The 26,257-nt window shown below is 41.7% G+C and overlaps 2 protein-coding genes across 2 annotated transcripts in view; both read right to left on the minus strand.

Moving 5' to 3' along the window:
• slc25a21 (solute carrier family 25 member 21) overlaps positions 1-4,734 on the minus strand; it is an 84,991-nt gene extending 80,257 nt beyond the window's left edge. Inside the window, exons 1-2 of the mRNA XM_030045307.1 lie at positions 4,552-4,734; positions 4,353-4,445 (exon numbers count right to left, since the gene is read on the minus strand). Of these exons, the coding sequence (XP_029901167.1) occupies positions 4,353-4,422 (70 nt within the window). The 5' untranslated portion in view covers positions 4,423-4,445; positions 4,552-4,734. The remainder of the gene's footprint in view (positions 1-4,352; positions 4,446-4,551) is intronic.
• A 4,454-nt stretch (positions 4,735-9,188) lies between these two features.
• The window catches only part of plekhh1 (pleckstrin homology domain containing, family H (with MyTH4 domain) member 1), a 37,434-nt gene continuing 20,365 nt past the window's right edge, over positions 9,189-26,257 (minus strand). Inside the window, exons 11-30 of the mRNA XM_030045268.1 lie at positions 25,907-26,054; positions 25,159-25,295; positions 23,182-23,292; positions 22,735-22,821; positions 22,067-22,225; positions 20,589-20,669; positions 20,223-20,402; positions 19,167-19,278; positions 18,226-18,338; positions 16,816-16,992; positions 15,990-16,087; positions 15,330-15,507; positions 15,090-15,245; positions 14,407-14,504; positions 13,888-14,029; positions 13,036-13,178; positions 12,681-12,810; positions 12,305-12,388; positions 11,463-11,609; positions 9,189-10,880 (exon numbers count right to left, since the gene is read on the minus strand). Coding sequence (XP_029901128.1) covers positions 10,728-10,880; positions 11,463-11,609; positions 12,305-12,388; positions 12,681-12,810; positions 13,036-13,178; positions 13,888-14,029; positions 14,407-14,504; positions 15,090-15,245; positions 15,330-15,507; positions 15,990-16,087; positions 16,816-16,992; positions 18,226-18,338; positions 19,167-19,278; positions 20,223-20,402; positions 20,589-20,669; positions 22,067-22,225; positions 22,735-22,821; positions 23,182-23,292; positions 25,159-25,295; positions 25,907-26,054 — 2,634 coding nt within the window. The 3' untranslated portion in view covers positions 9,189-10,727. The remainder of the gene's footprint in view (positions 10,881-11,462; positions 11,610-12,304; positions 12,389-12,680; positions 12,811-13,035; positions 13,179-13,887; positions 14,030-14,406; positions 14,505-15,089; positions 15,246-15,329; positions 15,508-15,989; positions 16,088-16,815; positions 16,993-18,225; positions 18,339-19,166; positions 19,279-20,222; positions 20,403-20,588; positions 20,670-22,066; positions 22,226-22,734; positions 22,822-23,181; positions 23,293-25,158; positions 25,296-25,906; positions 26,055-26,257) is intronic.

Here is a 26,257-nt window from a genome sequence, read left to right on the forward strand (position 1 = left end):
ATAAAGCAATGAATGTGACGAGTTATGCCCGAGTACATCATAAACAAGGAGCAGCAGCTCACTGTTTGTTAAAGGGACATTCAAAGAAAACTGAATCATTCTCTGCTCACCTGCATGTCAGTCGAAACCCTGCTTAAGTTTATAGGATAACCAAACACACAACCTGGGCCCCATAGATCCATCACAACCTTCTTCCAAATTATCCAGATTTGAAAGAAGGCTAAAAAACAACATCACAAATCATTTTACTGTGCATCCAAAATGACATCTACTTTGTTATTTCCTTTATTATTATTATCAAAGACAATGCTATTATCACACATGCACCCTGGTAGAAAACTCAACTTCTTACTACTGGGTGTAATGTTTGTGAGAGAGATATTTTGTCTTCTGAGCAGAAAGGTCTTGTGTCACTTTTTCTTTTAGCACTGTCCTCCATGGTTAAGCAGTTCAATGCCAATAGATGACTGGTTTTGTAGTTTTTATCCTACAAAAGTATGGTTGAAAGCCACAGATTTCAGCTCTGAAAAATTTGGTTCAGCATTGGTATTGGTCAACAATCCTCTCTTTTCCCTGCAGATAAATGTTAAGGACATTTTGTGCTGCCGGTAAAGATCCCTACCACCCCTTTAACGGTTTACTTGGTAAAATGTAACACGTAAAATGTAAATATTGTACGAACGTAAAGTTCAGTCCTACTTTGGATAACTAAGCAAATAACTAGGCACACACACACACACACACACACACACACACACACACACACACACACAAACACAAACACACACGCGCACACACACACACACACACACACACACACACACACACCACCTTTGTAATATCTGTAATTCAAAACTGAAAATTTGATGATAATAAATGTGTGGAAGATAAAAAAAAAATTCCCAAAGAAATGTTTTCTTGATCAGAAAATCAGTTCAAAAATAGCTTTGTGTTTTTATGGTTTATGAACAAAAAAAAAAAAGCCCAAAGCTGCATACAGACAAGCCAAGACCCCTCTGGAAAGCAAAAAAGCCCTGGAGGTGTTTCACCGGCAGCGAATGGTGGATCACCTTTGTGGACACAGCAACAAAAAGCAGGATGGAGGCATGATGGTACAGTCACAGCTTTTTAGCTGCACACAGTACAAAGAAACAAAGCCTGTTTGGCTGAAAAGCCCAAACAGACACTATCTAAGGACACAAAGTCTCCTGTTCATTGTCAGCAGAGCAGCTCCGGGTTTTGTCTCTTAAGAGTCACTCTGGTGTCGAACTTGACAAGAGTTAAGCATGTTCAGTCTAAACTCACAGAAACATCATATTACAGTCCTCAGGTTCATTCTCACAATGCAGACCAGTCAAAGGCTTTGGGCACCTGGCGTCTGCACTTCAAAATTGACACACAGCAGGCGAGTCTTAGATGGAGAAGACAGGGGAAGCTACCAGTAATCTTATACTTTATAATTATTGTGAGATATTGAAGCTGGAATTAAGATAATAATAACATAACTACAACAGAGGATGTAACAAACGAGGCTTTGTTGATATAAAAAAAATGTCTCTAATAGAGTGATTTTTGTGAGCCCATCATGAATATATTTTGTAAGGCCTTTATTTATACATTACAGAGCTTTAGCTGAGGCCGCCATGCTATTCTTCTCTATTTTCTCTGCACTTGTCTGTTTCCTATTCAGACAGTGCCACAAATATGCTTCCCAGCACAACCACAACTGTACTGCTGGCCACTGAGCAAAGCCTCCAGAGAAATGCAGGAATGAGGGCCTCAAGTGAATCTTGACAGTAGCTGCTGATGTAAGTTAAAGGGTTACTCATTCACTGTTCCCCATGCAGATTTTTTTGTACCCATACAAAAATTCAGACCGGTGACCAACAGGTCATAAGCATTATTTCCAAACATAGAGGCCTCCTGATTATCCAGAGATACGTCAGCCAGATACCGCAGGCGAATTGCCTAAGATCTTATTTGTTTGGGAAGGCATTAAAAAAAAGCAAACATGCAAAATTTGTTTATATGAATGTCCTTACTAAAGGGTCATTATGCGCAGATGGAAAGCACTCTGACATCACAGTGACATCAATATTATTTTTGCACAATAGTTACAACCACTTGTTTTTGTGCAACATTTGCTCAAAGGTTTGGGGCATGAAAAAATGATTAACTACTAACCTTTACCTTGCATTTGGGTGGAAATTTTCTGAAACACCCAAACATTTTACACCCATTTTACCTGCATCATACATTATAGCTTAATATCATCCCTTACATGTCAGTTAAATCAGACAAGAATAACTTAACGTCCCTACGCTGAACAGTAAATGAAAGTCTTTAAGGATTTTAAGTGTGAGTTGATGTTTCACTCGCCTATCTCATAATGCCCTGGGCATGTTATAGTTGTTTCGCAATGAAGTCACACTTTCGACCTAACTATTTCATAACTATGAATAAAGTTTAAAAGATTTCAAGTTAGTGATTACTTTCAAGCATAGCAACAACTTTGACATTTTTTTTCTTTAAGTCTGAATGATATACCCCCTTAAAGGCTGCCATTATATAACTTTCATAAACTCGAGGTTTTTTTTTGTTTTTGTTTTTTTTGGTCAGGCTTGCAAACGTTTCTCTGAAATGTATTGCAAGCTGAGTATAGGTAGATTTCCTCTCCATAACATCCCTGGTTTAAGATTTTCCTTGTGTTAGGATCTCTTCTTCTGTCTTTCTATGTAAACATAAGATTCAGAGAGACCTCCAGGCAGTCCAGCTTCAAACCAGCGATATTCTCTGGTTCAGCCGTGTGACTGTCATCCATACACAATTATAGTCTTTGTTTCTTTATTTCCCTGCTAATAAACATCAGATCTTCATTATGCTCCTCCGCACTAGGAGGCTACACGTGAAGCCAGTGTTACACAACATCGTGTGACTGCGATACCGACCGCAGAAACCGGAAAAACTTAAGTTTTTATGAACTTTAGATCACAAAGCGCGCAAGTAAGACAAGATGGTTCACCTCCGCCTATTTCCGTCGTGCGTCTTGCCCGCCCGAACCGGTCCATTTTTTCTTTTTTTCCTAGGGTTTTATTTAAGGTTTAAAGGAGAGTTGTGTGACTTATACATGTGTTTAGTGACATAAATTCATTCATTCATTCATTCATGTTGCTTTGCATGGGCAGAAGTTTGGATAATGTATGATGATGGCCATAATCAATATCCATGCGTGGCCTCTTATTGTAGAAATTAGCCCATGTGCTTGTGTTGGCTCGCTTTCTGTGGGTGTAGTGGACTTGTGCTGGGTCACGTGGTAAAAGCAACGCCAATCAGGCTCCAGTAATATTTTGCATATGGCTTTCAAACAAAAACTTTCAAATACTATTTTTCATGTTTTTCCACTGTGTCCTCCAAGGTAAGAAAATTTGCAATTTGAGAGAAGAACAAGAAGGGGGAAAAGTCAGTGGTACAATTCTGAGTATAAATAGTAAATGTGGCTAGTCTATACATTATTTTGAGTGTATGTTATAGGCCTATGGCATAAGTTCTACAACTCTACATGACCAAATGACTTTCACCTTCTAAACGTTTTGTTTGTTTGTTTGTTTGTTTGTTTGTTTGTTTTAACCATCCCTGAAATACAAGATCAGAAGGACACAGAGGTCTTCTCATCATGTAACTTATACACTTGTGATGGCCTGGCTGACTTATTTCTAGATAAAAATCGTTGACGCATTCATAATCAGTTACAATGAATGTGATGCCAGCTGGAAATTAGGCTGCCAACAATGTGCTATAACTTTGTTGGCTGTGAAAAAAAGACAACTTCCAGTCTGTTTACATATGAAGCAATTAATTTCTGAATTATGGTATATATTTCTCGTTCTTCTCTATGCATAGACATTTTTAATAAGAAAAATAATTCTAGTTTTGGACAGGTGCGCGCATGTGCGAGAGGCGGTTTGCAGCCCTGCGGTGTTTCGGTCTGGCGAACCGGTTTTGCGGGCTGTGTAAAGCTCCGGCTAGGTTGTGAACTATCTCGACGACTCGTAATCTTTGGTGGAGTGATACAGCGAACTTCCGGTAGAGAAGTCGACTATGCTGCTGTCGATTAGCCACGCATGTGCGTTTGGAAACACCATGTACAGCTTAGTGTGAGCGACAAGGCAGAAATGTGTTGGAGCGGAACGGCAAGGCATGTTTTTTTTTTTTTTTTCAAAATCACTCAGTTCCGCATGGGTAACCGTGTCTGCTGGCTAGGCTAACGTAACATGCCCTCACTGCTATTGCGTAATCTTCATCACTCATTACACACACACATTTTGTGCCTGGGATATAATTTGTCGACTTACCAGCGGATCCACCGGCAATAATCTGATGAGATGCCTCGCGTAGTAAACTTTGCGGCTTTTTGGTTGTCATTTTTCAGCTTCCCCGTTGTTTTCCTGCCAAAACAAACATTCACAACAAGATAAGCGTGGTCAAAAATATCTGCACGTCTAAGGAGAATTCATCACACAGTGTAACCACATGCTTCAAAACACACCCAACCTGAGTTTTGGCCACTTTGACGTGTGCGCTCGGTTGTGTGTCTCGTCCTGCGGGCGTACAGACAAACGTTGCCTGCTCAGTTTCCAGGCGCAGCAGAGAAAAGCGCAGCAGCGGCTCTGTATCTCTCCCAGCGCTGAAGAGGCTAGGCTAGGCTAATATGGAATCAATTACCACCAAACTGCTGGTTCAAATTTAACTTCCTATTGCCTAACAGCAGTGATGAAGTGCTAGAATACTGTAAATAAAAAAGGTGGGTAAACTATGACCTCCGGCCAGTGATCATTAAAAGGCAAACAACCACCAATACCCTACATCAGTTATATTTACAGAAGAGCGCTCATTTATGCCTCTGCCCTTGAAAGACCCTATATCCTCACAGAACTCGAGCCAGATTGACATTGCTGACTACTGTGGATTTATGTTATAAATATTTACGTTCACCGAAGGGGAGGGTGAACTTTTAGGTGGGTTTACCTCCTCCACATAGCCCTGTTCAGGAGTTGGCTGTGTTAGAATAGAAATGCATAGAAAAGTGAATAGCTCTCAGGAAAGAGTGTTTAAAAAAAAAAAAAAAAACTGTAATTATCAGGTAAGACATTGAGTATTGATTAGGTAATAAGGACCTGATTGCAAAGTTGTTAAAACAGGTTGGTTACCTTGAAATTCACTCTTATGAAAGTCATCTGCAGCTGTCCTGTACCATGACCTGCCTGCTGGGCACAAGGTTAGGCTCCTTATGTAAACCCACATATGTCCCAGCGACCCCAGAGCTACAGCAAATACAGTATGGATACGTTTTACTGTCCGTTCAAACAGTGTTAACCATGAGAAAGCATATCAGTGCGACCTGGACTTTCCACTGATGGTCCACAGATTCACTTTCAAGGGACAAATTGCTTAAAATCACCATTCCTTCATGTGATGTGTGGAGCTCCACCACAATACACTTTATATTGACTTTATTTATATTGACACTTTACATATCTTAAACTCCCAGATAGAGTGGAACAGCTATTTACGCAACAGATTTAAGGGCAAATGTGTTTCTGAAATGTACATGCTGCCGGTCCGGTTTGAAATATGATGAGATCACAGTTTTGTTTTTTATTTCCCATCTACATGTAAGGGCTGTTCAGGAATCAGTAGACCATAGTTAACATCAAAAATAGAAATAGCCTGCACGCATAAGAGCATACACAGGGAAAAAAAGGCTGAGGCTACACAACCATTAAAGACACACTTCACTTAAAGGTAAACTTGATATAATATATTAATATAAATGAAATAAATGTGCCCATGTGCACAGAAAGCATTTTAATAATGCTTATTTTTCAAAACTATAGTAATAAGTTATAATTTAATCTCAAATTTTGTAACTGTAGCAGGTGAGCGCAGGGTGGTCAGTGCAGGTTAAATTCCTGTCACATTACCATCCACTGCATCCACTGCACAGCACCATCACCAGGCAGAGGAGCAGCTTCAGTGACAGGCTGCTGTCACTGTCCTGCTCCACCGACAGACTGAGGAAATCATTCCTCCCCCACGCCATGCGGCTTTTTAACTCCACCCGGAGGAAATAACTCATTATACACATACTGCAATACTGGTAGATAACACGTAAAGACTGAGGGGCAGGGGTGATTCCATGAGGCTGGATCAAGTCTGACAGTTCCTGAATTCCCAGTACCGGGCGTCAGGTTCTGTCGACGGTCTTGGTCTCATGGTTTCACACTAACTCTGAACCTCGGTCGGAGCGTGTGTTCTTCAGGTTAGGTTATTTTCCACTGCTGTTTAAACTGTTAATACTTCTGTTTAAATTGTTCATATTTCTATCTTCCTTGTTTATAGTGTTTATATTGCTTACTGCTATTTATCATGTGTATACTGTAATTTCCTCTAAATTTGCACATTGACCTACCTCTATGCACATTTTATACACCCATGCACATGGTTTTTTCTGTTTTTTTTGTTGCACATTGCTTTTTGCACACTGGGTTGTACTTAGGTTATTCTGTTGTACTCAGATCTTATTCTGTTGTACTTAGATCTTATTCTTTATTTTTATTTTTTTTATTAATCTGTAATCTGTGGATACTGCTGAAAAAATGTGACTTTCCTGCAGGATGAATAAAGTATCTATCTATCTATCTATCTATCTATCTATCTACCTGCTCACAGGATATGGTAAACATCTATAATAAAAAACAGTCTGTGGTCATGTGCTCCCTAAAATATTTTGTTTTAGAGGTGGCTTGGTCCAGGGTGCCAGATGCTACTGAATGCTCATAGAAATATTAATGGGATATTATAAGAATACTACAGTGTGTCTCTATAGGCCCGTTTCCATGGCAGGAACCTGGATATACTCACAGCGTGATGTGGTATCAACAGAAAGTGACAAAATAGCCGGCATTTTTAGGGGGCAACATTAGCTAAAGCTAACGCTAGCTAAAGCTAATGTTAGCTAACGTTGGCGTCCCTAGCAACATGGCCAATACTACCAAGCTAACACTAACGTGCCAGCTAACATTAGCTAACGCTAACAACACGCTTAAGCGAAGCGAGAGGACGTTCCTGTAGTAGCTCCTGCCCCCTAAATACTACCAGGAACTTCTGTGGTGGAAATGGGCCTTATGATCCACTTGCTCTTCCTCAACTACACATTGGTACTTGTCACTTTGATCATGAAGGTGACAATATAGTGTATATATATAGGTTACAATATAGTATGAAATTAAGTGTTTATAGTGTGTAGTATATATAGTAAAAAATATTACAGATCCAATACAAAACTGACAGAAGGTCAGGACTGAGAGAAAATGACACAATCACAAATCCTGCTTCTTCAGCACCATGGACAGCGACATTGATTTATCAATACACAGCACAGTGAGGCTGCTGATAGTTCAGAGCCACTGTCAGGGCAATAGAGTCTAACTGTGACTAACGTCAGTCAGATAAAGGATCAATGAGTGAGGCAGACAAGACTACCATATTCAACTAAACTAAAAAATAAACTAAATAGCCCCTCTGGCCCTGCATTCTCATTTTGATAACAAGGGGGGGGTGGCATCCCCCCTCAGGTTTAAAGAAAAAAGTATTGCAACCATATATTTAGCAAACTGAAGATAAGTGGTGGGCACTCCGGTGTAAACTGGGCTCTACACACCCGGAAACACAATGTCTTTCTGTTTGGGAAGGCTATGCAGTGATGTGTTTAATGTTTTGCAGCCTGGAATAATACACTTTAATAGCCGATTTTCAACGACATGGCTACACTCCTGGTTCTCACTCATCTCGCAGTGGCTCAACCGGGTAGATGCAGTGAGCAGAGGGGACGGGGTTTCATGAAGTTTTAGGTCGATGGATATTGGTTTTCCAGTTTCTGTGCAGAAAATGGATGAAAATCGTATCGGCTTGTTTAGCTGGGAGGCCATCTTTTTGTGGGTCAGGTACGGAAATGTCAGTGTTAAACAACTTCATATTTTCACATCTTTAATTTTATACGTCAGAGTGTACAAAAAACACCAAACATAATCAAAATGCATTTGCACAACATGGGACCTTTAAGGTAACATTTGGGATTTGAAGACATAGAATCATAGCGTAGGCTCTGCACTTTCTCCACACACACACACACACACACACACACACACACACACACACTACTCTAGGTGAACTTTGCTCCTTCAATCATGGCACTTTCATAATTCATATAACATACATAATGGTAGCAATAATAAAGTCAAGCAGTAAAATGAGCGCTTGGAGCCAGCCCCTGGTCTGTCCCACACTGGCATCTTTTACTCCAAATTCAGGCCGATTCAAACTCTTATAAAGCATTCAGCCTGAGCCATATTGCACCATGGAAAAATTAGAGAAAGTTATTTTCTTTTCTGATGAGCAATGAAGGCACGCACCGATTCAGCAGTGAGCCCTGTAATGAGCATTTCATTTTGTAAAAGAACAGCTATGGAACAACAAGAGCCTCAGACAAGCTATAAAAATGTGGGATTTACAGCACACATTTGGCAGGAAAATGCCATTACCATGCTGACCCCGTTGGATAAAGAAAGGCAGAGCTGCTTCCATCCCTAGAAGCTCAAGTCCAGTAAAACAAGTTGGGTGGATGGCCTGTATACAACCAGCACTAAGGGTAAATGAATGGTTTATGGATATGATGAATGAGGGGAGAAGTTATTTGGGAGACAGCATAGAACAACAGTCTTTTTTCTAAAGAGACCTTAGACTAATGGATAAATTGCATTACTATTGCATTCGCACTGTGTTTCCTAAGTTGATTGGCAAAAACTAGCAAAAAAAAAAGAAAAAAAAAAAAACGGCTTGCTGATAAAAATGTATTTTATCTCAACTCAAAAACAGACCAAGGAAATCGGTTATAAGGATGTATTCACAAAGATATTTTGTGGAATTTAAGTTTGTCAAGCACTGAAACAACGCTGCCATTTTTCATTGATGGCTGTGATGGCAAAGTATGTTTACACAAAATAATGAGATTACAGAGATTACAATATAAATTTGGTTTAACGTTTTAAAGTTTAAAATTGAATTTAAGTTAAATTAGAGTGAAAACAAAGCTCAAGAAAAAAAAATCTAAGAGAGGTTTGTACCATTTATTTTATTATCGCAAACACACATACAGAACACATCCACTAATAGACATCATATCTCAAAAATCTCTTTATAATACATATTTGTACCGGTACAGTAACAAAGATATCCTGCTCTTAAATTACTCTGCTACATAAAGCAAACAGTCAACATCCCCAAACTTTTTCAAATATTAATGTGACAGTTCTAGAAAATATTAACTTTAAGAGAAAAAAAAAAAAAAATGCAGGAAATGAAATAAATATCTAATAGAGAAATGAGCAAGACAGTGGTTTTATCCAAAAGCTGTTCAAGTCATTAAAAATATTTTGGTACCTCTATTTACTTGTCTACTCCTCTTTTTGTTAGACCTTTTATTAAACAAAAATAAAAGAAAAGAAAAGAAAATAAAAGAGTGACTGCAGTGACCTGTCTGGGAGTCAGACTGAGTCAGATGATTTTGTTACTGTAGGAACTGCAGCAAGTGAACATAAACAACAACAACAACAAAATCACTAGTGAAACAGATTCCACTGCTTAAATTTCACAGATACATACATTATTTGCATTTTTCTTGTTCTATGAAACATCTACTGTTGTGCACCTCAAGCTAACATTATGTTTGTTCGCAGATCTGGACCAAATAATTTTAGCAAACAATATCCATATTTGTTTTTGGTCTTTCCAGCTTGCCACTTAAAGCAATACAAAGCTTGCCAGAGGGAAGTACTCACTATCGAGTGTGACTGACACATTATAAAAGTCCCCACAAATATGGCCATGATAACTTTAGAAATAAAGGACAAGTTTCCTCTATTTAATGTGAAAACCATAGAATTAAATTTATAATCAGTTGAGAATTATCTCTAACTAGGACACATGAAAAAAACTGTCTGCGGTAATGTGTGACATACAAGTCCCTTGGTTGTCAAGCACCAGTGATCTAGTTACATAGTGGCCAGACTTAATTCCAAGTAATATTTTAGTCCCACCAGCTCCATATTAGGTATGAAGGACTAAAGAGGCAACAGATTTTCTATTTTGGTGGAAAAACAGCTGAGGTCTGGATGGCTGCAACAGATGAAGGTCAGAGGAGAGGCAAGGCGGGGGGGGGGAGCTGCCAGCTACAAAGAAGGATCTCACAGCAAGTGGAAGTGGCAGCCAGTCCTTGGATCATTATTTTATCTCAAAAAACATTTTTTTTTTTTCAAGATAAGAATTCAACAACTTGTAAGAAAGTGATCCTACACCTAAACCGAGCAGAGTTGGAACACTCTTTTGTTGTAGAAATAAATACAGACTCACCCTTACGTTTAGAAATAAAGATCTTCATACAAAATGTGTATAAAAAATCCCCTCGTACCGCTTTTGCTCTTTGTACCTAGTAATTCTTTTGAAAAATTCTAAAAACTCATACATGCACCCCTCCTGATGAATGCATACCAAATGAAATCATTCCCGTAAAAACTTTATTATGTGTTTAGAGTCCTCTCCTGTCGTACCCTGTAGTTGAACAGATTAGTGCGTCTCCGGATGCACCTTGCCGAAATTGCTGTTTACAGAGTTCACAGTAGCGTCGGGCCCTTGGTGGTGTAGTTCATGGAGGGGAAGTGCCTGCTGTCTACATCCCAGTGGCCCTGGGGCTGGTGTGGGGCAGACGGGAGGCTGGGGGTCCAGTGGTTTATGTAGCTGGCCATGAGCAAAGTCAGCTCCAAGATCTGAGAGGAGGGCGAAAGCAGGGCAGATCAGACCGGCATTAATGGCTTTACCAGTTTAATATGATTGTGTTTCATTTGATTTGGGGGAGCTGGAGGCCCACATTTGCTCACTGAGGATCACTAGGAGCCAAAAGTGAGAACCAGAGAAATCTAAGTGATCCAGACAGTCAACCTTATTAGCATGTCCTACAGTAGTAATGTGACTCTGGGTTAAAGCCCCTTTGAGATTCTGCACATAAAATAAGAGGACCAGCCTGCTTTCTCCATCATCTCCAGGTTGTGGAGGCTAAACCTATCTAATGACAGGTGAACTGTGATAAAACAGGGCCTCACGATTCCCTCCCTTATCTTTAATGGTTATTAGAGGTCCCTCATAGCACCTCAACACCTCAAGCACTCATTCCACCCACCCGCATTTACTTTACGCCTCAGCTGCTGATGTCTTAGATCATCAAACTAATTGACAAATGACGACCTCGCGTTGAGCTGCAAAGCAGAAACTTGGCTTCGTTTTTGAGGTCTGTGACTGTCCACAAATCAATCTGACTGAACATTTGTCCAGATGTACGGAGGGCGCCTTACCTTCGGTTTGGCCATTGCAAAGACCAGCTTCTCCACACTCTTCTTCCCAACTCCTGGCTCCCTCTGCTGGCTCACAACCACCATGAAGTCGTCACGGCAGCCACCAAAGGTAATCACAGACTGGTAGGAACATGTGACCAGCGTGTGCTGAAAATGAGGCATTTTCAGTGTGAAACATGCAGTAAAACAAAAATAAACCGGGTACACATTCAGATCTTGTTTCTGTTCCTAGAACAGACCACGGGCCTCATTTGAGGAACGATTTTGGTTTCTGCTTTTTTGAGGGACAAATCGAGTGTGAAGAGGCGTGACATAATTCCCAATGACTTATTGTCTATTTCACTTTATTTTGCTCTTTAAGTTAGCGAGAGTACATGAGCAATGCTGCATCCAAACCAAAAAACGAAATGGAGCAACATGGGCTGCCGAAAATTACAGAGCTCACGCTAACATTGTTTACATGTTGGAACTGCTGATCTCTCAGGGTCGAGGACATCAAATCAGAGGCTGTCCATTTTTACTTTCCTGTGGAGTTTTGGTGTTTGAAATGCCACAGAATAAAAATCATTCCAGACCAGAGGGTCAACAAACCTCTGCAGCTGCGGTCTGGCTGGCACCACGATTGTAAGGAGCAATCTCAAATTTTAAGTTATAAAGCTGTAACTCCATGACTTAAAACCGATGAAAATGGAAAGAAAAATGCTGAAACCAGTTTTCAGGTAGATTCCGAATAATTAAATCGCTGCACTCTGTTTTTCCAAGTTTTATACAAGATCAAAGCGCAGAGATGGCCCATGTTGATGGAGGTGTTTGCTCCACATAGTTACAAGAGGCAGACTTACCATGGCGTAGTCCAGCACACACAATCCATCCTCATTGACAGCTAGCCACACCTGGCTCTGCTCAACAGGAGAAGGGGGGACAGGCTGTGGACAGCAAAGACAAAGAGAGGTTGTATTACAGGTGTAATTCATCCTAGTGAAGCCAACAGCTTCCTTTCTGGGTCAGTCCCCTTCCAGCGCTCAAACAAGTAAATCTGCTTACAAGCATGATGGATGGCCAAATGCAAACTTTTGCTTTTGATGATAGATAAAGTTTCTGTCAAAAGCACAATCGTTTTTCAAGGAATGATAGGATTTCTACCACAAGAGTGAGTTTAACAGACAAAAACTTAAATACAAAACTAGGATGGAGGTTGAATGCATTTCGGTTTTTTACCTTAGCACTGAAGAGCTTGGCTCCAAACAGAGGCCACTTCCGAGCCACAGTCAGATATATTCGTACACACTCAGATGCACTGCACCCGCGAAGCACAGACCACTTAGTGGCCAGACGCTCAGTAAGATCTCTGAAACGAGAAGACAAAAAGTTTAACTCAACAAACATGTACTGTGTACCTCTGTCCATATTATAAGACTTGCACAGCATACACACTAAATTTTGTGACTGAATGTAACATTTTTGTTACCGAGTAGATACATCACATTCCAGCAGAGTATTGTAACTGTCAATTTTTCTTATCCTTTGTTGCAAAGTGTGGTGCAAAATGGGACTACAGTGCTCTCTCTTTTACCTTAGCTGCTCTGTGTTGCAGTCCTGTTTGTAGCGTTTGGGGTAGAAACGCTCCAAGGCCTGCAGGAGAATCAGCTGAGACTTGGGTTGAGGAGAGCCAGCGGGGGATGAGGCAGCCGGCCGCTCCAAGTCACCGTGTTCGACCTGCAGGGGGAGGCAGTGAGAAAAAGTGAGCAGGAGACGAGACGGAAAATAAAGACATTCAGAAATAAGGATTATAGAAAGAGAGGTGTTGAGTGTTTGAGTCGTTGTCTTTAAAGAAACAATAATTAAAGAAACTGTTTTTAAGGTGCTACATTTTTCACATTCATCCTAAATGAAAATACAGGTCTGTTTTCCAGTTTTAACACACAATTCAAATATCTTTTCACAGCCTCAAAACAGTTACAAAACCAAGTGCATCCACTTGGATCTAAGGTCTGTTGTGCTGTCATGGATTGTCAAATGACGCAACGCCACAGTCATTCAACTTCAGTCCAGTTTATGACAGCTTTGACATTTTCTGTTTCTGGAGGCAGCAACAGTCGTTTGTTTGGGATAAATAGAAGGAAAACTCGGTGGATAACAAGATCAATGACAGCCACGATAGATGAACAGAAAAGAGCACCACCACAGACACTCAATCTCCATCCAACAGCACATCCAACAGGCCAGGACACTGAGTGCAATGACAGCTTATCACCACAGACATCAATTTCACACAGACAGTTGGACACTGATTTGTTCCAAAGGGACTAAACACACCTCATTTTAATGACCGGACCTTTACGTTTATCACTTGTGTCAGTTACCAATTAACTTGGATTTGAACTTGGAGTGTATTATCGTGGATCCTCACATGACATTTACAGACCTGTGCCATGAGGGCAGCCACCTCCAGAGCCAGCTCTTTGTTCACGGGGAAGTGACCTTGATGGACTTCATCATTCACCTGGTACGCCAGGAGGAGGCGCTCTCGCTCCGTCTCTCCCTTGGCCTGAGCCCTGAAACACAGCCTGCATGCAAAAACACAGTCGTCGTGAAACTTGTTTATCAGAGCTAAAACTGTGGTGGAAGCCGGGATTACCCACAAGCCGCTACATTTTCACAGTGTTTTACTTTATGGTGCAGCGAATCAAACTACGACTTTAAAAATCCCCACAAGCACTGAAGGTTCCAGCACACATAACCCCGCTGGTATTGTGCCTGCCACAGTTTGGTTAAAGGGACTTTCTCAAGACGAAATGCCTGTTTTTGTCTTAAGAATAATCCTCCGACCGCACAGTAAACAATGCTGAGGTGATGTGTGTGTGTGTGTGTGTGAGTGTGTGTGTGTGTGTGCTGGAGCCTTCTTGTCTTGTACAAAAACCAGATGTGACCACAGAAATCCCACCTGCTTTTGTATGTTAGACGGACGATCCGTGTCCCCTCGTACTTCCCGGGGTGCAGCTCTTTCAGGGCCTGCTCCCACTTGGAAATGACATCACAGATCTGGAAGAAGGAATAAGGTCAAAGGTCAGAGACATTGCACCTTTTTACGCTTATTAATAGTTTAGCCAGCAGGTGGCAGTAGACAGCTGCAAAGAGAATGCTGATATTTTAACACCAGTATTTACATCTGCAAACACTACCATTACCAATATTATGATTTTTATTATTTTTAAGTAGATTCAAAGTCCAAAAAAGAAAAAAAAAGACAACATAAAGATAATTTGATAAAGCTATGCAGAATAAAACAGAGCGATAACATCCTCTCAAATATTATGCAATGCCAATACTATTATTAATTCTAATTGTAGTACTAACTGCAGTGACAAAACAGTCAAGTTATTTTTGCATGATACACATTATAACTCTGCAGAAAACAGATTTTTAATGTATTTTTCTTAGCCCATCCTCTACTACAGTATGGGTCCATTTCAAAAATGGGGAAAGATGGGAAATGAGACTTAAATGATTTGCCTGATTAATTGTAGACTGCTATAAGCCTCAGTTGTATTAATGGGGGTGTTTATGTAACCTGTAAATAAGAGTGATATTGTCTCTCCAATCAGATTCCATGACCGGCGTTCCCACCTTGGCAGACGGCTGCAGACAGTGCTCCAGGTCTTTCCCAGACGGATCGTCAGTGAAGAGGGCAAACCCAGACAGCTGAGGCTTCCTCATGCCAACCCTCTGGTTCAGCGTGTTGAGGAACTCCTCCACGGTGGTCGAGCCATCAAAGCCCACAACCTGCGAGAGGAAAAAGGGAACAATGGAACGATCTCTCCACAATGATGAGCCAGGAGCGTGAGTGCGAGAGGTGATGTGTGTTACCTGGTAGGTGTTGTTCATGAAGTGCACAGGGATGCTGAAGGGCAGTGAGTGGTGGTAGGGGTTCCTCAGCAGAATGGAAACTATCTCCATACGTGAAGGTTTGGCCTCGCGCTCTCCGTTCTGCAGCGTCCGCTCCACAGACCTCTGACAGTACACCGCGTACTTCCCCACCTCACTCCTGTGTGGAGCAAGGTTATTGTTGTTAACATAAACTAACGAAATAATGGACACTAGGTCTGAAAAAAACATTTTATTTACTGAAATACTTTTTCTGATGTTTTTGAATCTCACCCTTGACAAATACCCCTTATTACAAAAAAGACTAAAAGTAACATTGAAACTAATCAAAACTTAACTAAAACTAAGCAAAAAAAAAAAAAACTAAATTAAACTAAAGTAAACCAGGAAATCCACTTTAAAAACAAATTAAAACTCAACTGAAATTGAAAACAAAAAGTCACAACAAAATAAAAACTGATGAAAACTGCAAAACTATAATATCCTTCATGTGGAGGATGAAACTTGAAACAACAGGGCACCTAAAATTGATTTTACACATATTAATGTAATTGTGTAGTGATCACCTCTGAAGATTTTCATTGTCAGCAGTACTTTTTTTTTTCATTGTCAGCAGTACTTTAGAGGCTTGAGGCAGCTCACCTTGGGTCAGCATTGCGCTGCAGGTACTGTCTCAGGTACCAGAGGAAATGCTGCTGAGGAAGGAAGAGAGCCACACACAGAGACAACAGCTGCCAGCACTGCAGGGAGAGGAGACACAAGTCCACACATTACTAAAATGATCGCTATTAATCTCGTTAAATATTTGTTTAATCCAGAAAAGTCTGCTGCAAAGCATATCTGCTCTTTTTCAGCAGCACTGTTCCATACATCCATGCAGTTTAACACATTTAGACCTGGGAGGTGCCCCACCACCGTCCACTGTGCAGCTGCATTTGGGGTTAAATGCCTTGCTAAAGGGCACCATAACCCCTTAAACTCCAGTTTCCCTGTAAATTTCCCACTAAGTATTTTCACATATAGAAAAATATATGTGCCATTGTTGTCATATTGTACAACAATGGCACATACATATTTTGCATCTGCTGGTTGCAAAGTTTCACTGACATGTTATTATGCAATTGAATAAAATATTCAAACCCAAGATGCCATTGTTTTATGGCTGCAGCATAACATCAAACAGAAAATAGCTGTATGCCTGTACATCATTTTATACACATTCCCTGTAATTCAGCAGGACATGTTTAGTATCTTTGGAAACCATGGGATCTCCTCTGTAATGTAAAATAAAGTTCTGGTGTGCTGGTGTTGTTCTCTGATGTCTTTTATTTGTTATGTGTCTCTAGTTTTCCACAAGCATTTCATTTCATTTCATTTGCTTCCCGAGCCCAGATGAGTCTGGACTCGTCTGTTTACACTGGCTCATCTGTTTTTCTGTCCTTTTGTCTTTGTTTTACGTCAGGCTTACCTGCGTGAGCGAGTAGTTGGGTGGCGTCCGGCGATTGGTCTGTTTGATGAGCTGGCAGTACATTTCATTCTGCAGCTCCGGGTGTGTCAGGCACACTTGCAAGGCATTCTGGGCCAGCGATGTGTGGTAATCGACAGATGGAGACTCAACCAGCACGTTGATAAAGAGCTGACAGGACTGTAGAGAAGGACAGGCATTGTAATAACCATGCAAACAGTAAACACTTATATTGCTGACTTCTACTGTACTGCCAGCAGATGGAGGCAAACACACATTGAATTTTACTGTAAGGAGTTTTCAATGCAACATAAAGCTATGGTATGAGTGGCGCTCTGGGTGGTATGACAACCCAAGTCAGAAAAAAACATTTTTACTCAAACATGTCACGGTATGAAATCATTGAGGGCTTTTTTTCATGTTCAGGCTTCAGTGTGAGGTATTAATTCAAACTTTTTTTTTCTTGAAGTAAGCATTCTTTTAATCCAATATGACTGAAGACAAAGAACCCATTTAATGGTTTCCATCAGTCTTGCCAAATTCATGAATACTTCAAAGAGCTGAATAGAACGGGAACACGTGCTTCAAAGTACTGAAGTAGGAGGCGTAGTCTTGAGTGAAAGCTCAATTTTTTCCTGTTCTTTTATGTGTGTATGGGACTTTTTTTTTTTTTTTGAAGACTGACTGGTCAGAGAAGAGAGGGAGTCCATTCAGGCTGCAGTCCCATGCAGTGACCCCCAGCGGCTCTACTGTAGTCCACAGGTCTCTGAAGCATGAATCAGGTAGGGAAGGGGCTTCACGGTGGGTGAGCCGTGGGCCACAGAGTTGAAAAGAAAGGAACAGGAACTTCCATCTTCAAGATCAAGGTCCCTCCTCCTGCTCTGCTCTCCTTACCCTTTATCCCTATTCTCCTTTCTCCCTCCTCCCCAGCCCTCTATATCCATTGCTGCCAGTTTCTGAGGGCCCTGACCTCCCAGGTCTCCTTTTAAAGGGGCTCCTTTCACATGAGCTGTAAACCAGAGCAATGGTTAGCCTCAATCAGAGCAGATAATCAAGGCCATTATCTCTCTTCCACACATTTAATGAGCTGGAGGCCCCCGTCCCTGAGTCTTTGATCCGTTTCAGGCAGGATAGTTGAGAAGAAGAAGGGCATGGAGCGCATCCAGGACAAGGAGGGGACGAGAGGGGGCTGCAGCGGGGACAGAACGGGATGGGGATGGATGATGCCTCGAGCAGACAGAGGACCCTCACAGCGAGAGAGGCAGACAGGAATGTAGGTCAGAGAGAAGGAAAAAGGGATTTGGAGGAAGACAAAGAGATGAAAGGAAGAGGAAAGAGCAAAGAGAAGTAGAATGGAACAAATGCGAGAGAGAGAGAGAGAGAGAGGGAGAGGTGAGAGGTGTAGAGGCTGACCTTGAAAAGCTTGAGAGCCTCGGTCTGCAGAGCTTCAGAGGGAAGAGTGGTGAGAGGGGAGCGCAGACCCTCCTTACAGAAGCACAACGCTTCGCTCTTCCACAAGGCCGATTCTGGAAAAGAGGAAGAGAAACACACACACACACACGCACAAACATACACACACAAACAGAAGGATTAGGTTTCAAAACGATAGTGACCCAACAGCTGACAAACATTCACTCACTGGTCATAAACACTGTCTGCAGTCTGGAAGAAGTCTGTAAGGATCAAAATAACATGTATCATGCTACTTACTATGTTTGTATCCATGTACACAGGAACTCTGCGAGTTTATAATACATGTACTATACTTGTTGAGCTTTATAAATTAACCTTTCATATTTTTAGTGCAAATTTAGAGGGAAAAAAGTAGAAAAAACTTGAAAATCTAGCATTGTCTTGTGCAGATAACACACTTCTAACTGGAAAAAACGATTTAAGTATGCTTGAAGCTGGCTTGCTGTAATAAAAACAGAGCAAAAGTCTTGCATTGCGTTTTAAAAGCATGATCAACAACACACTTGGCAGCACAGGCCATATTGCCACATCATATTTTTGAGAAGCTTGACACAAAAGTGCTCTGCTGACAAGTTAGAATGGGAACGGGAGTGGGGGAAAAAAAAAAATCACTTTTGAATTGCACAACAAAAAGAATTACTTTTCAAAGTAACTTCCCTCAACACTGTGTTATCCTAGTATTTATATCTCGGCTAAGGAGATCTTAAAGTTGAAACCACTGTGGGGAAACTGTGCCGGGTGAATTAAAATCGCATTTATTTTTTTAAGCTCTATTAACAAAGCTTGTCTATCACAGTGCTTTGCATAAAAATAAGATGAAACAGTGCATCACAAGGGACTGATAAAGACATTTTATTTACTGAGGAGTAAGGGTCACTCACCTGGGTCTGCCTCTGTGTCCAGGAGTTTACCAATCAGCTGCTCATACTCTGTGCCCACCTTGAAATTTGCACTGCTGCCCGCTGCCACTGTCAGGTGGTACAGCCATGTGTCCTGAGGAGAAAAACATAAAACATTAATGTGCAAGCTGAATGACCGGCCTCATTTCCACTCTTTTTTTTTTTAACTGAAGGTGCTGATGTCTATCATTTTATGGCACTACTGAATATCTTTAAATTTGACACTTTGCCCCAAAAAAACAACCAAAAACTACTGCTAGGTTATATATCTTTTTAATGAAATGACTATTATAAGTGCAGAATAAAAAGATGAGAGAGATATTGCCAAACAGTATCAAAATTACTGTTTGGCAATATCTGTAAAAATATTGGCAAACAGTTCAAGAGCAAGAACCTCTTTCATGAGGGAGAGGGAAGACAAAAAAAAAAAAAAAAAAAAACAGACCTGACCAACCAAATTCAAGATGGTTCAGAGCCAGGGACAAGAGATCCTAGCTGAAATCTCTGACAGAGCCGGTTTTGAATTTAAACTCAAATTTTGTCTAGTTCACTTTTTGGTGGCAAGGAGCCGCAGGGGTGATAAGGCCTATCACGCCCTGGGCCCTTGGCCGTCTAGCTCAGGCAGTGTACTGAGCCTGTTGTTATTTTATGTTACTGTATTGTATGTATTTATTATCGCTATCATTCTAAATTTCTATTTCCCTTTTTTATTGACTGTTTTTATTGTTTTAAATTGTGTCTTGTTGCTTTTAATGTTTCTGTAAAGCACTTTGAATTACCTTGCGTTGAATTGTGCTATATAAATAAACTTGCCTTCCTTGCCTTGCCTAATATCCATATCCATATTAAAAAAAAAAAGGCAGACCACAGCCTGATATACTGGCAAGTCAATAAAGTGGCCCTACCCAAACTTAAAGAGATACAAAAACAAGGAGAAAAAGCAAAGATTCTGCAGTGCAGACTTGTCCAAACCTGCAGATACAGTCTGGTCCAGGTCTAAATCCAACACCATGAGATAAACACTGCTAACTCGAGTACCTTCTCCTGCTTGGTGCCGATGAGCAGGTACGTGGGGCTCTGCTCCCTGGGCTGGACCACCAAGGTGCAGTGGGAGGAGAGGAAGCCTCGACTCCCCGCCTCATAGTCCTCATCCGAGTCACAGGAGCGGTCCACCTCCTGCACGGACGCCTCACGCATCCGCAGCTGGCCCAGAGGGAGCTGCATCAGATACAGTACTTCATTACACCTTCCTCTTGTTACCTCAACTCACTAACATTCATTTCTTGGTCAAATATTGTACTGATTAAAATGTCATCTATCAAATTAATAGCTATCAAATGACAACAGACAACAGGAAAAGCAGATGAGGGCATGTCTAGGTGCGGAGAGGCTTGCTGTATGAACCTTATCTTCCTGGTTCCGGTAGTAGTAGAAGACTTTGCCGACCAAAGAGCACCACACCAGCTTGGAGTGCCCGTGTTTGACCTGAAACACAAAGAATCAGACAAAGAAGTTGAAGGAAAACTCTAAAACTGTCTGACTATAGTAATCATGTAGCAATTCATTCAATGCAGTTGAATCAGCAGTCGAACTGAATAGAGAGAATCGCTCTGACTTCGGCCTGAATTGATATGAAATGCTTGAATCAAATCTTTCACGCTTCATATAAAAGGTGTAATCTCACAGAAGTAAGAGAGAAATGATTTCAAAGAATATTATAAATTGTAGCTTTTGGCAGCTGTTATTTGTTTTTACAAATCATGTTTAAGTAATTGTGTTCTTTGTTTTTTTTTTTTTCCCACATTCAGAAGAAAAAACGTAGTCGTGCATTTTTGCAGGTTGATTTGACAGATGTAACATTTTGGCTGCAAGTACTGCACTGAATCGCTGACTGGTATCAGCTTACAAACTTCTTAAATCAAATTACCAACTAGTGAATCATGGATTGAAGCCAAAGATTCACACTCTTCCAGACTATAGTGTAGTACAGGTGTATATAAAGGACTGTATTTCTATATTCTTGGACACACAGATCCAACATTTTTATTAGAAAGACTGACAGAAGCTGGTCAGGAAATTACTAACTTCCAAATCTGACCAGCAGATGTCCCGGGAGTCTACAGGTATGCCTGCAAACCATTAGAGCCGCCCTCCAGCGACCTCACAAACAATCTGAAAATTCAAACTGGTCACGGGAGTTAATCACTGGTTTCCCAAGCAAACAGATTCCTGCCAAATGAAAACAGCACCGCCGTCCATCCCCGCTCTGATTCCCCTTTGTGACTGCTGACTCGCTCTCCCTGTAGCATTCCTGCAGCAGCCCTGGCCTTTATAGCCGTGTCCCAACGTGAAGGAGGTTTCCAAGAATCTGCCTGAGAGCTCTCTTGTCAAGCCCCCCCCCCACCTCCCCTCCCCTCCTCCTTTCCAACGACAGACACTTCTATTGCAGTTTGAATGAGGAGGTTAAAGCTTCCCCTGCCGGAGAATGAGATATTTCTGGCATGCAGTTTGGAGAGAAAGCCTGACTAATCCATACCTCCAGCAATTCGGCAATGGAAGTGGTACAGATTCACGGAAATTTTGAATTCCTGCATGGCAGTAACAGACAGTTCAAAACCAAATAAAATGCGCAGTGCACTTCAAACTGCAGGCGAGAGACTTTCCGTGATATCAGCAAAGCCAATTCAAATAAATATCTATCTATTCAAATAGCTAATATTTATGTATTAAATTAGACTTGTTTGGCATTTCTTCTTTACTTCATAGTGATATTTGAGAAAGAGAAAGTTGTCCTCTAACAGGTGAGCCATTGGGGTCCGTTATCTATCTAATAATTGTAGATGAGGGCTACTGGAATGATATCATAAGTCATAAACCCTTACCTTTGTCAGCCAGCCTCTCACGGTGGGCTTGGCGGTGGTTTCCACGGTAACGGGGCTGCTGGCCTGCACTTTGAGTATGTTCTGCAGGACCCTGATCCACTCCTCCAGAATGTTGGGCGAGTCCGCGGTCAAGTAGAAAGTCTTCTTCTCTGTAATCAACTGATTGGGAAGAGGAGAGAAATATGGGAAAAATGCGAGGCAAAGCCGAGGGAGAGATAGCATCATCGCATCGGGGGGGAGATCTGAATCAGCGGCCACAGAGCCGGGAAAACATTCCAAGGCAACGCCACACCTGATGTCATCTTAAGCCGCTTCTCTGGTATGCAAAGATCCACTGTGATGCAATGCTATGCGAAGAGTATTGGTGTGTTTGTGCATGAGTGTGTGTGCAGCTGCATTCACCCTCACAACTGTCACGGTCAATGCAATTGCGGTTTTACTATATTCCCTATGTGAGACAGATTGCAGGTCTATAATAAGGACTTGACTACCATTTCAGTTCTGTTTATCAAATTCTACGGAAGATAGTCAGAGATGATGACAAAGATTATATTTACTGTGTGATTCAATATCCTTAAGCACAAAAGCCCATTGTTGTGTCCTTATCCGAATCCCTTGTAAATTCAACTTATTTTTTTCTCTCAGGAATGTCTGTATGCGCTACTCACTTGAAACGTCTGTGCACCTTCGCCGCGTGCGATGCGACAGGAAGAGTTCAGCTCCATCTGGCCCTGAGGCTTCCTGATCACGTCACTCTGAAGACAGATGATACACAACCCCAAAAACACACACAAACAGACAAGGGTCATTTATTTCTGTTCATGTCTGTACACAGAATCAAGAGACGGACATAAACAGCACTGATCCCGGTGAGAGACTTTCTTCGGCCCGCCTGATGTCTGAGCGGTCGCGGAGGCACTATATTATATCCTTTTTGCATCGAGTTGTAAACACTGGCAGTGGCAAGGTGCTTAGAGTGCGCCGCTTGTGCCTGCCGCTGCAGCCGCCCACATGTAAACACACCAAATTGAGAAATATTCGTGCAATGTTTTCTGCGGAAACAACAAATCCTTGGAAGGAAGCGGGCCGGCAGGTTGACAACGAGGCCGACTCACGGGAGATTTGTAGTAGAGGATTTCTCCGTTCCTCAGGATGAACCAGCGACGTTTCCAGGCCTTCACCCGGCTGCCCATCTTCAGCAGGTAGCCTGACTTCTCCAGCATCTCCTGCACACACACACACACACACAAAACATTAAGTCAACACAACTGGGCCAAATACAGAAATTCAACACAATCTTTGGTTTCTTTGTGTTTCTTTTGTTTTGTTTTGTTTGTTTGTTTGTTTTTTTACAAGTTATCATTTGCTCTTTTAATAATTTTTATATGTGCAAATAAATAAACTAAGAGTAAGAAATTACTCTTCTGCTCTGTGGTAAATGAGTGGTTTGCACTAAAAAAAGACATCTTTGAGTCACATTTGATCAGTGTCAGTGATTTATGTATTATAAAGAACTGAATTGTATCTGTAGTGATGCATTGATTTCAACTTGCAAATGATTTTGATTCATCAATTAAAAAATTTCTAGCAAACTGACCAGTCCAACTACACTATATTACCAAAAGTATTCGCTCACCCATTCAAATGATCAGAATCAGGTGTCCTAATCACTTGGCCTGGCCACAGGTGTATAAAATGAAGCACTCAGGCATGCAGACTGTGAAACAAGACATTTGTGAAAGAATGGGCCGCTCTCAGGAGCTCAGTGAATTCCAGCGTGGAACTGTCATAGGATGCCACCTGTGCAACAAATCCAGTCGTGAAATTTCCTCGCTCCTAAATATTCCACAGTCAACTGTCAGCTCTATTATAACAAAATGGAAGCGTTTGGGAACAACAGCAACTCAGCCATGAAGTGGTAGGCCACGTAAAGTGACGGAGAGGGGTCAGCGGATGCTGAAGCGCATAGTGCAAAGAGGTCGCCGACTTTCTGCACAGTCAATTGCTACAGAGCTACAAACTTCATGTGACCTTCAGATTAGCCCAAGTACAGTACGCAGAGAGCTTCATGGAATGGGTTTCCATGGCCGAGCAGCTGCAGCCAAGCCACACATCACCAAGTGCAATGCAAAGCGTCAGATGCAATGGTGTAAAGCACGCCGCCACTGGCCTCTAGAGCAGTGGAGACGCGTTCTCTGGAGTGATGAATCACGCTTTTCCATCTGGCAATCTGATGGACGAGTCTGGGTTTGGAGGTTGCCAGGAGAACGGTACATTTCAGACTGCATTGTGCCGACTGTGAAATTTGGTGGAGGAGGAATTATGGTGTGGGGTTGTTTTTCAGGAGCTGGGCTTGGCCCCTTAGTTCCAGTGAAAGGAACTTTGAATGCTTCAGGATACCAAAACATTTTGGACAATTCCATGCTCCCAACCTTGTGGGAACAGTTTGGAGCGGGCCCCTTCCTCTTCCAACATGACTGTGCACCAGTGCACAAAGCAAGGTCCATAAAGACATGGATGACAGAGTCTGGTGTGGATGAACTTGACTGGCCTGCACAGAGTCCTGACCTGAACCCGATAGAACACCTTTGGGATGAATTAGAGCGGAGACTGAGAGCCAGGCCTTCTCGACCAACATCAGTGTGTGACCTCACCAATGCGCTTTTGGAAGAATGGTCAAAAATTCCTATAAACACTCTCCTCAACCTTGTGGACAGTCTTCCCAGAAGAGTTGAAGCTGTAATAGCTGCAAAAGGTGGACCGACATCATATTGAACTCTATGGGTTAGGAATGGGATGGCACTTCAGTTCATAGTATGAGTAAAGGCAGGTGAGCGAATACTTTTGGTAATATAGTGTATATGAAAGCTAAACGTGATGCTAATGCACAAAATTCTCAATATTTATCTTAAAAATATTTTAAAATACCTTCTTTGACCTATGAAGATATTTTTGACTCCTCTAAAAATGCATCTTCATAGGCCGAAACAGCAATTCTTAGGTTCATTTTAGTTTATTTTAATTTGTATGTTAAGTAATTCAGTGGAAGTGACAGCCTGAGGCCTCCGCCACAGAGAGGAAACTCGACTCACAGGCCCGGTGCTCTCACAGGAGTAGGAAGACGTCCGCTGGACTTTGTGTTCAGGCTCGGAGTAGTCACTGTCCAGGGAGTAGGCGTCTGGGGGAATAGCGTAGTCGCTCTCTGAGCTGATGGAGGACATGGAGACGCCTGCAGAGCGGCAGAGTAACAGAACAACAGAAGCAGGTAAGACAGCCGACGTGGTGTGAGGAGCAGCACACAGGGAATAAAAACACACCAAGGATTTGAGTGGATTTGAGATTTGTGGCCAAGAAAACAGCAGGCGGTTCAAGACAGAGAGCTGTTAGCGATTAAAGTGAAAATCCACTCTCTGATGATCTTCCACTGTTAGATATCATAAATCTATATCCAAAGGTTATTTTTTTTGTGCAGCTGTCAGTGTTGAATATCAGTGCAGCGCTGTAATTCATGTTGTTGGAGCGCTTACTTTCTGCCAACCTGCCTCGCCTGCTTCTACTTCAGGTAGTGATTTCCTACATTTCCCAGAACTTTACTTACTGAGGAGAATTTGGTATCTCTGCTTGTTCTACATGGGATTTGTCCTTGTACAAATCTTGAATGTTAGCTCAAAAGTAAGCCTAGAAAGAAACCCTTGTCACCTTGTTTTTTTAATCGTAAGGGGCTGATATCTATTTAACACTAATGTTTTTTTGGGTTGATTTTTCCCTTTAATATGACACACACAGAGCCGAGTCTGATTGAGTTTCTGTTCACGCTGTGCCGCCGTCTGCACGCCTCACCTCTCTTGACGGCGCGTGGGCTCCCGGGGATGCTGCCCTTCCTGTCGGGGCTGAGGGTGGAGGTCCGTAAGCTGGCCAGAGAGCTGCTGTCATCCTCCGAGCCGGAGTCGTCATCAGGCAGAGGCACACTGCTGATCTGAGTGGCTTTCTAATACACACACACACACATGCACACATATATACACAGAGACACACACACACATGGACAGAAGGGGAAAGAATTAGGCATGACAAAAGACCACACAGATGTGCAACTTATTTGATAATGATTAATATTCCTCTAACTAAGGATGCACTAATGTGTTTTTCAGATGATACCAATATCTGATCTTTCCTGCCATAATAGCAGAT

The sequence above is a fragment of the Myripristis murdjan genome, chromosome 22, assembly GCF_902150065.1.
Source record: "Myripristis murdjan chromosome 22, fMyrMur1.1, whole genome shotgun sequence".
Lineage (NCBI taxonomy): Eukaryota > Metazoa > Chordata > Actinopteri > Holocentriformes > Holocentridae > Myripristis > Myripristis murdjan.